The following is a 10990-nucleotide window of genomic DNA, read 5'->3' as shown; positions in this document are numbered from 1 at the left end:
CCCCCCCCCCCCCCCCCCCCATTTTCTTACTTCCATTAAACCTGTTCTTTGATCTAATCAGGACCAAGTCTCTTCATCCTTCAACCTAGTCTCCCAGTCTGGGAAATTCCTGCTTCACTTCATTACTGTGCAGCTAGAAATTTATTTTGAACTTTTTCTTGAAATGTAACGTACATATATAAAAAGTACACAAATCATAAGTGTGTAGTTTGGTGAAGTTTCACAAACTGAATATCCTGTGCGACCAGAATCAGATGAAGAAATAAAACATCACTAACACTCCAGAACCTCTCCTTATGCCCCTTTAGCACCTAACCCCAGGATAGCCACAGTTCTAACTTCTGCTAGCATTGATCAGCTTGCCTGCTTTGAACTTCATATAAATGGAATAATACAGTATGTGCTTTTGTGTGTCTGACCTATTTACCTCAGTATTCTGTTTTAAGATTCATTCATATTTTTGTGTGTAATTGTTCACTCCCATACATTACATTTTTTTATATTTTGTGTATACCACTGTTTATTCATTCTACTCTCGATGGGCATTTGTGTAATACCTCATTTCCAGCTACTATGGAAAGTTGCTGTGAATATTCTTATTCATGTCTTTAGGTGTGTTTATACACGCACATATACACACACATTTCTTTTGGTTATATATTTAGGAATAGAATTGCTAGGTCATCAGATATGGGTATATTCAGCTTTAGTAGATACTGCTACAGGTGTTTTTTTTTTTTTTTTAAATGTTTGTTTATTTTTGAGAGAGAGAGTGCAAGTTGGGGAAGGTGGGAGAGAGAAAGAGACAGAGGATCTGAAGCGGCCTCTGTGCTGACAGCAGCGAGCCCGACAGCAGTGGGCCTCTAACTCAAGATCCGTGAGATCATGACCTGAGCCAAAGTCGGACACTGAACCAACTGAGCAACCCAGGTTCCCCTGCCATAGGTTTTTTAGTGTGGTTGCAATAATACACACTTCCAGAAGCCATATATGAGAGTTCTGATTACCACAGCCTCATCAACTTTTGAATTTTCTCTTTTTCATTTTATCCATGTACCGTGGTTTCACATCATAGTTTTAATCTGAATATCTGTCTTTGACGAAATTGGGTACTTTGACATAGTTTTGGGCTTCTGGATTTCTCTTGTGAATTGCCTTTTCAGGGTCTTTTGCTCACTTTTTAAAAAAATGTATTTATAGGAGTTCTTTTAAAATGTTTTTTAAAGTTTATTTATTTATTTTGAGAGAGACAGAGGCAGCATGAGCAGGGAAGGGCAGAGAGAGAGGGAAAGAGAGGATCCCAAGCAGCCTCTATACTGCCAACACAGAGCCTGATGTGGGGCTCAAACTCATGAAACCATGAAATCATGACCTGAGCTGAAACTAAGAGTCAGAGGCTTAACTGACTAAGCCACACAGGTGCCCCTGTAGGAGTTCTGTATATGTGATGTATATATAGGCCCTTTATTAGATATATGTATTACTGATATCTTCTTCCATTCTGTGGGTTACTTTTTCACTCTATTAATGGTTTCTTTTGATGAGCAGAAGTTCTTAATGTAGTTTAGCTTATTTTGGTTTTCCATTATGGTTAGTATTTTTGTGCATCTTATTTTGAGAAAATTTTGAAAATTCCAAGGTCGTCATGATACTGTCTTGTTTTAAAATCTTTACTGTTCTACCTTTTAAACTTAGGTCTGCAATTCATCTGGAATTTTTTTGTGTGTGATGGTGTGAGTTATGAGCCATAACTTTAAAACTTTGTTTTAAATCAGGTGATCATTTTTGTGTGGGTCTGATTCCATTGGTCTTTATATACTTGCCCTAATACCACATTCTAATGTTTGATATAATAGGTTTTGGTATTGTAGTTTCAAATTTTTGTTGTTCTTCCAGATTGTCTTGCTTATTCTTGGTCTTTTGCATTTCCCCATAAATTTTATAATCACTGTATTAGTTTACACAGACACATACACACAATGAAATTTGATAGGATTATGTAGATTTTATGTATCCACATGGGAAAATTAGTATCTCTACTGTGTAACTAGTAGTTTTAAATTCAGCCTTATCAATAAGCTCAATTTTCTTCTTCCATTTTTTTCTTTCATGTATTCTGTAAGCCCTCAACCCTGGCTTAATTTAACTGATCTGTTTTTTTTAATTACATCCTCAGGGTGGTTAAGGTAATCAAGTAAGATTCTGACCCTCTTGCTTAAAGCCGTCGGTGCTACAGTTCTAATTTTTGAGTTCTTTCCTTTTCTACGGCAGTTCCTCCTCTGTACAGCTCTCAAGAGATGATCTCTCCTTGCTACTTCTGTTCTTGTTCTTAGCAGGTGTGTTGTGTGTATATGTGTGTAGATACCTGAAAAGCAGTTGGAAATACAGGCTTGAACCTCAAGAGAAATGTTGATACTGAAGATACAGATTTTGGAGTCATTAGCATGACATGGTTCTTCAAGCTATAAGTGTGGATTAGTTTGTTCATATAGGAAGTGTGTGAAGAAGTAGGAAGAGAGCTAAGAATATAATCCCAGGGAATAGCATCATTTAAAGGTTGGGCTGAGTAGAAAATAGAGAACATGACTGGTAGAAGAGGCCTCGTAAGTAGGGAGGAGTAGCAGAAAAGGGATGCACTGGAAGCCAAGGGAAGAGAAAGTTCTAAGAAGTAGGGAGGGAATGGTAGTAGTGTTAGATGATGCCAAGGGGACAAGAGCATGTTACTTGAAAATAGGTCAGTGGATTTGGCTGGTGACTTCAGCAAAGGTAGTAGTAGCTGGCAATGGAGAAAGTGGAGATAATAAGTATCAGTGGAAATGGTAAGGCAAAACCTAGTGTGGCTGAAAGAGGGGTATGATCAGATCATTTTTCAGAATCAGCCTGTTCAAAGCTAAACTCCTCATTCTGCTTTGTATGCTATTCTGCTTTTTATCTCAGAAGCTTTTTCCTTGTTCAAGCTGGAAACCTTGGAATCTTGTTTGATTTCTCCCTGACCTCCCCACCTCCCAGCTCCTGCCATTTAAATGGTAGCGGGGGGTGGGGGGTGGGCACCTGGGTTTCTCAGTCGGTTTAGTGTTTGACTTCTGCTCAGTTCATGATCCCACAGCTCGTGAGTTCCAGCCCCGCATTGGGCTCTGTGGTGACAGCTCGGAGCCTGGAACCTGTTTCAGATTCTGTGTTTTCCTCTCTCTCTGCCCCTCCCCTNGGGGACTTTGGGTTTTCTCAGTAATATCTCTCTATTATTCCTTCTCTTGACCTCTTCTGCCAAATTCTTAGGCTCCCATCACTTAAAAAAAATTTTTTTTTTAATGTTTATTATTTAGTTTTGAGAGAGAGAGACAGAGGTTGAGCAGGGCCAGGGGGTGGGCAGAGAGAGAGGGAACCACAGAATCTGAAGCCCGCTCCAGGCTGTCAGCACAGAGCCTGACTCAGGGCTCGAACTCACACCCATGAGATCATGACCTGAGCTGAAGTCACATGCTTAAATGACTGAGCCACTCAGGCATGTCCCCCTCCCCTGCCTTTTTTTTTTGTGTTTGTTTTTTAATGTTTATTTTTGAGAGCATATGAGCAGGGGAGGGGCAGAGAGGGAGGGAGACACAGAATCTGAAGCAGGTTCCAGGCTCTGAGCTGTTAGCCAAGAGCCCACTGCAGGGCTTGAACTGACCAGCCATGAGATCATGACCTGAGCCAAAGTCGGATGCTTAACTGACTGAGCCACTCGAGTGCCCTCCTTGTTTCCCTTGACATTGCAACAGCTTTGTTACTGGTTCTTTTAAAAATACTTTTATTTTTGATAGAGGCAGAGTGCAAGCAGGGGAGGGGCAGAGAGAGGGAGACACAGAATCCAAAGCAGACTCCAGGCTCTGAGCTGTCAGCACAGAGCCTGATGTGGGGCTTGAGCCCACAAGACATGAGATTATGACCTCAGCTGAAGTCGGACGTTTAAACAACTAAACCACCCAGGTGCCCCTGCCTTGTTACTGGTTCTTAATAGTTTCCTTGTCTCAGTCTCCCTGACTACATTGATCCGTCTTCCTGCTGATCAGTTTATGTTTATAAAACGGTCCTGTCATGTGTGTCTACTTCTTAAACATCTCAATTTCCTTCTTACTGTCTACTATATACAGTACACTAATTCGTTAAATGAATGAGTAGTAATTATACGCCAGGCATTGTACTGGGCACTAGGGATATAGTGGTGGACAAGGAGGACATAGGTCTTGCTGTCACTTGGCTTAATGCAATATAAGGCTTTTTATAATTTGGGTCCCAGCTTATCTTTCTAGGATCACTCTAACTCCTCATATATTCTAGTCATTTGGTACTTCGTTTTCTATGAGCAAAATCCACTTTATGAAATCACTGTGTTTGCAGATGGTCCTTCTAACCCAGAATGCCTTTCTTCTGTTTATTTCTCATGGTATACTGTGTGTAGTCAGGTGGTATTTGCTGAAGTCAGATGCTTAAATGACTGAGCCACTCAGTCTAACTAACTGGTTATTAGTTAACTAGTAAAGCATCACTACAGGTTTGAATTTTAAGAAGTATTTTGCAAATAATAATTTGCAGAACTGCTTCTTCCTGCTACAAGGAAGAAATTTTTGGAGTGAACTTTTTGTAGAGACAGATATAGATCTAGATTTGGAAATTAATTTTCTATGCTTTTCTGGTCAATAACAATGCATGGAAAAGAGATGAAAGGCAGAAATGAGCATATGAGCATTTTAGAGAACCCATTTATGCTTGTCTGGCTTAGAGGATATTTGGAATTGTGAGTTTATTGATCCATATTCTTCCAATTTAGACCGATGATGAAGAGGAGTCTTTTGTCCTGGAGGACCCTACATTGTTAAACATTGATACTATTGATTCTCACTCCTATGATACTTCATCTGTGGCAAGTTCAGATAGTGGTGACAGGACCAACTTAAAAAGGTAAGTATTCGCGTAAATCACACTGGCATATGGTTGGAATATTTGATCATTTAAAATGTAAATCTCTCTTTGTGGTGCAGTGTGGTCTGCTGAAGCCTTGCATAGAGAACAGAAGGCCCACCTGGGTGGAAATAATATGCTTATTAGACCCTAAAGATTTTGGCACTGTTGGGGAGATAGAGTAGAAAGGTGCATGCCATGACCACTGTCCTCTGCACCCCCAGTAGGAAGCCATAATAATCGCCAGGGACTTCCGGAAGCAGGGAGCCCTCGGAGGAAGCTTTGGTCAAACTTGGCACTGTGTCTGTGGTGGAAACATGGAGCTGGGTTCATTTTGCCACCCTTGAGCTCTCTGCACTCCCCGCCCCTTCCTCCCACTCTCAGGTCAGCTCCGGCATTCCTTCATTCCCTTGGAATGGGTTCAGAGGAGAATCACAAAATGATTCAAGATTTGGGAAAAAGGATTTCTAACCCTAAATAACTTCATTTTGGCTGCTTTTCACCTTCCAAATTCTTGGAGAGCACATGAAAAGAAAAGAGAAGTGGAGGAAGCATAATGTAAATACTTTATTGAATTCATGTGTAACTTTAATGTTGATAAAGTCATGTGTATTTTTCCTTCCTTAAATTTTGCCTGTATTAGTGCTGTCTTCTTTAGGTTGTCAACTCTTGTGAGATCGGACCATTGCTGGATATATTTACCTGTTCGTCACTGTCTCCTACAAATGGATAAATGTTTTTTTCCAGCTTTATTGAGACATAACTGACATATAACATTGGTTAAATGTAACATATACAGTGTGATTCTTTGATATGCTATGTATTGTAAAATGATTACCATAATAAGGTTAGTTAACACCTTTATCACCTCACATAATTACCATTTCTGTTGTGGTAAGAACATTTGAGATCTACTCTTTTAGTAATTTTCAAGTATAAAATGTATGATTGTTAGATATAGTTATGCTGTACGTTAGATCCCCAGAACTTTTCTTACAACTAGAAGGTTGGACCCTGTGACTAGTATTTCCACTTTTCCCTTACTCCCCAGCCCGTGACAGCTACTGTTCTATTCTGTCTCTGTGAGGTAGGCTTTTTAAAATTCCACATGTGAGATCATATTGTATTTGTCTTTCTCTGTATGACTTATTAGCATAAGAACCCCGAGGTCCATCCATGTTGTTGCAAATGGTAGGATTTCCTTTTTTATCCTGGCTGAATATATGTGTGTGTGTGTGTGTGTGTGTGTGTGTGTGTGTGCGTGCGCGCGCGCGCGCGCAGGCGTGTGTCTGTCTCACTTCTTCTTCACCCATTTGTTTGAAGGTGGACACTTTATTTCTGTATCATGGCTATTGTGAATAATGGTGTATGTAATGAACATAGCAGTGCAGATATCTTTTTGAGATAGTGATTTTTTTTTTTTTTAATATATCTCCAGAAGTGGGATTGTTGGGTCATATGGTAATTCTGTTTTTAATTTTTGAGGGAACCCCCATATTGTTTTCCATAGTGGCTGCACCAGTTTACATTCCTACCCACCAGTGCACAAGGATTTCCTTTTCTCAAATCCTCACTAACACTTGTGATCTCTTGTGTTTTTGATAACAGCCATCCCAATAAGCAATATCTCATTGTGGTTTTGATTTGCATTTCCCTGATGATTAGTGATGCTGAACATTTTTCCATATACTTTCTTACCACCTGTAGGTCTTCAGAAAAATGTCTGTTCAGATCCTCTGCCTATTTTTAACTCCATTTTTTTTTGTTTTGCTGTTTTTTTTTTCTTGCTATTGAGTTGTAGTTCCTTATATAGCAGTCTTCCTTTTTCGCAGAAGATGCATTCCAGTGGGCCTCCAGTGGATGCTTAAAACTGCAGATAGTACTGAATCCTATATAAACTGTGTTTCTTCTCGTGTATAATGCAGATAGCACTGAATCCTATATAAACTGTTTCTTTTTGTATATACCTATGATAAAGTTTAATTTATTAATTAGACAGTAAGAGATTAACAACAGTAATAAAATAGAACAATTAGAACAATATACTATAATAAAAGTTTTATGAACAAAGTCTCTTGAAATATTTTATTGTACTATACTCCCCCTTTTTAACAATGACTTGAGATGATAAAATGCCTATGTGATGAGATGAAGTGAGGTGAAGGATGAAGGCCTGACATCAAGTTAGGCTACTGTTGACCATCTGACAATACCTCAGAAGAAAGATCATCTGCTTCTGGACTGTGGTTGGCCACAAGTAACTGAAACCAGATAAGGGAGGACTCCTGTATATTTTGGATATTAACCATTTACAGATAAAAATATAAATTTTTTTTTAAGTTTATCCATTTATTTTGAGAGGTAGGGTGCACGTGTGGGGGAGGGGCAGAGAGAAGAATCCTAAGCAGGCTCTGTGCTGCTTAAGAGCACAGAGCCTGATGTGGGGCTCAATCCCACTAACTGTGAGATCATGACCTGAGCCAAAATCAAGAGTTACATGCTCAATTGATTGAGCCACCCAGGGTGTCCTGGTTTACAAATATTTTCTATTGCATGGGTTGTTTTTTTTCATTTTGTTGATTTTCTTTTGCTATGCTGAAGCTTTTTAGTTTGATATAGTCTCATTTATGTTTGCTTTTGTTGCTTGTTTTTGTTTTTGTTTTGGTGTCATATACAGAAAACCCATTGCCAAGACCAATGTCAAGGAACTTTTTCCCTATGCTTTCTTCTAGGAGTTTTTGGCTTAGGTCATATATTTGAGTCTTTGATCCACTTAATCCATATAAAATTTGTAAGTGATATAAAATAGGGGTACAGTTGCTTTTGCATGTGATTAACCAGTTTTCCCAGCACCATTTATTGGAGACTGTGTTCTTTCCCCCTTGAGTGTTTTTGGCTCCTTTGTCAAATATTAGTTGACTGTATATACACCTGTTTATGTCTGGGCTCTCAGTTCTGTTTCAGTGTTTTCTGTGTCAGTTTTTATGCAGCTTCCATACTGTTTTGGTTATGACTTTGTAATGTGGTTTGAAATCAGGAAGTGTGATGCCTCCAGCTTTGTTCTTCTTTCTCAAGATTGCTTTAGCTAATTAGGGTCACTTGTGTTTCTAAATACTAACAATGAGATGTCTGAAAAAGGAATAAGATAATTTGATTTATAGTAGCATCAAAAACAATAAAATACTTATGAATAAGTTTAACAAAGGAAGTGAAAGAGCTATACACTGAAAACTAAGACATCGGTGAAAGAAATTAAAGACACAAATAAATGGAAAAATATCCCATGTTCATGGATTAACACTGTTAAGATGTCCATATTCCCCCAAACCATCTGTAGGTTCAATGCAATCCCTATCAAAATCCCAAAAGGCACATTTCATAGAAATTGAACAAAATCCCATTTGTATGGAACCATGATAACTTAAATCAGTTTTTTAAAAGTTTATTTTATTTTGAGAGAGAGCGAGCACGCACGTATGTGCTTGGAGGCAGGGGAAGGGCAGATAAAGAGGGAGAGAGAGAATCTGAAGCAAGCTCTTCACTGTCATTGCAGAGCCCAGCATGGGGCTTGAACTCCTGAACTGTGAGATCATGACTTGAGTCGAAATCAAGAGTTGGATGCTTAACCAACTGAGCCATCTAGGTGGCCCACTGATGGTTTTAAATGAATGTCACTGGAATAAAAGGCATAGGATAAGGAGTACAATCAGTGATACTCTAACAACAGTGTAATGGGATAGCTGCTAGCTACACTTCTGAACATAACATAATGTATAAACTTGTCAAATAACTAAGTTGTATATCTGAAATTAACGTAACTTTGTGTGTTGATTATATTTAAAAAAATATATATAGTCTTTATCTTTTGGCCTCATTTGATGTCAGAACTCTTTTGCATAGCATCAGTCTGGACCCTGCTTACCATTTTGACCTAATCTTTAAGCACCCCCACTCCCATCCTCCTGTCATTGCCTTTTGGGTACTTACGTTCCTCCACATGCTATGCACATTGACATCTTCATATTTCTGTTTGTGCTTTTTTGTTGCCTGCCTGACTCCTAGTTATCCATCAAAGCTAGATCAGACATCTTTATTTGATAGTTGTCCCTGATATCCTCCCAATAAACAGTATTAAACTCTTTTTTATTTTGTTTCTATAGTGCTTTATCCGTTATTCTTTTCTAACATTTATCTTTTAAGAGTGAGCTACTTATTAGTCCTGCTAGCTACACTATGAGGTCCTTGAGAGTAGGAACCTTGCCTTTCTTATTTTTGTACCCCTGAAGTATACTTTCAGTCACATAGTGGAGGTGCTTAGTGTTTGGTAAAAGATGACCAGATTTTTTATATGCTGATGAGTTGGGTAAGTGAAAGGAGCTATTAGTAGGAGCAGCAGAGAAAGAAGAGTGTGGAATTTGCGGTGATTGGTTGAAGAATGAGAGGGGAGTTATAGACAGAAAGACAGGAAAGGTGGGCAGGGTGGAAGGCAGGTAGAGGTAATGTAGACACGTAGGGCAGGGCAGGCAACCTTCTGGGGAAGAGTAAAACCTTTTGCCACAGTTAAGGTGGGGAAGGAACTATTTGAATCAGTGGAAAAAGAGTGATGGCTTTAGTCACTGTCCCACTTGTGCTTCTCTGGGGTTCAAGGTGGGTTTAGTACAACATCTTAATTTATGACTGTCAGGTTCTCAATACCTATTTGCAAACAGAGCTAAAAAATTACATGCAGTTTTGTCTTCTGCTTTCCTTATTTTTATTTGTTTTTTGGTCTTTCAAAGCTTTGAGATCCTGCTTTTTCAACGTTTTTTTTTATATTCTTAAATGTCTCCCCCCTTTTTTTAGGAAGAAGAAATTACCTGATTCTTTTTCACTCCATGGGTCAGTTATGCGACATTCACTTTTGAAGGGAATTTCTGCCCAGATAGTGTCTGCAGCTGTAAGTATTTTGTTCTCTTTCCCCCGCTTTGTAACCTGCAATGGCATAATGAAGTAGGAATGAGCATAAAACAAAGCACAGCACTTCTCTTGGCTCAAGGCTTAAAAAAAAAAAAAAAAAAGAATCTGGCTTTCTTGGGTTTTATGTGATTGTTTTTGACTCATAAGACATGGCTACACATCTTGACATAGAAATTAGTGCAGCCATGAAATAAAGGTCTGCTCAGAGTCTCTGGTGTGCCTAAATGAAATATGGCAGCAAGCCTAAAAGGAACACTATCTGCCTTTTCTTTAAATTCCTTTTCAGTTTAGTTGCCATCTTGTGTATTTGGTTGAGTTAGAGTGCTTGTGTTTTTAGTCTTTTCGTATGGAGAAATGATTGATCAGATCTTTTACAACTGAGTGATTTTTTTTTTGTAATTCACAAATCTCTTTTCATGTACCTTATTTTATTTACTCTTACAACTTTGAAAGTAAGGAAGGCCATATCCGGTTTTACAAATGAGAAAAGAGACTCAGAGAGGTGATATATTAACTTGTCTTACATCATTGAATTCGAAGATAGCAGAATAATTACTCAAAATTGGGGTTTCTGGCAGCAGCTGTAGTGCTGCTTTGTTGTGAAATGGAGGTGGTATTGGTGAGTGTGGCCAGAGTATAATGGTTAGAACAGAATATCTGTGGTCTTTTTTGAACATTTTTTAGAGAACGGAGTATGCAAAAATATTTAATGGAGACTACCAAGACAATAGATGCTGATTCTGGTAGGCTTTATGAAATTTTTCTTTGACCTCAGAGCCTATTATTTTATGTAGTCTTTCAGTTTTAGTTTTCTGAATTCATTGTATAGATCTTATATATAATGATGATGATGATGACCACAATGACACATTCGTGTCCCAGGAACTTTGACTTTTTTTTTATGTTATTATGAATTTAATTGGTATTTTGCATATTCAGTTTGGACAAAATTTTGATTTCTCAGAAGGGTAAGAGATTGATACAGGAGTAGCATCACAACATCGTAGCTGCATTGCAGTTGTCATATTAGAGAAAGCTCTTACAGAAACCAAACCAAACAAACCAAAAAAAAAAAAAAAAAAAAAAAAAAAAAGCT

General features: G+C 38.4%; 1 protein-coding gene across 1 annotated transcript in view; it reads left to right on the top strand.

Moving 5' to 3' along the window:
- VPS8 (VPS8 subunit of CORVET complex) overlaps window positions 1-10990 on the top strand; it is a 259051-nt gene that overhangs the window by 13733 nt on the left and 234328 nt on the right. The window contains exons 4-5 of the mRNA XM_077754439.1: window positions 4808-4938; window positions 9781-9874. Coding sequence (XP_077610565.1) covers window positions 4808-4938; window positions 9781-9874 — 225 coding nt within the window. The remainder of the gene's footprint in view (window positions 1-4807; window positions 4939-9780; window positions 9875-10990) is intronic.

This window comes from Crocuta crocuta, unplaced genomic scaffold, assembly GCF_008692635.1.
Source record: "Crocuta crocuta isolate KB4526 unplaced genomic scaffold, BGI_CrCroc_1.0 scaffold70, whole genome shotgun sequence".
Taxonomy (NCBI): Eukaryota; Metazoa; Chordata; class Mammalia; order Carnivora; family Hyaenidae; genus Crocuta; species Crocuta crocuta.
This window is presented reverse-complemented; position numbering and strand designations above follow the sequence as displayed.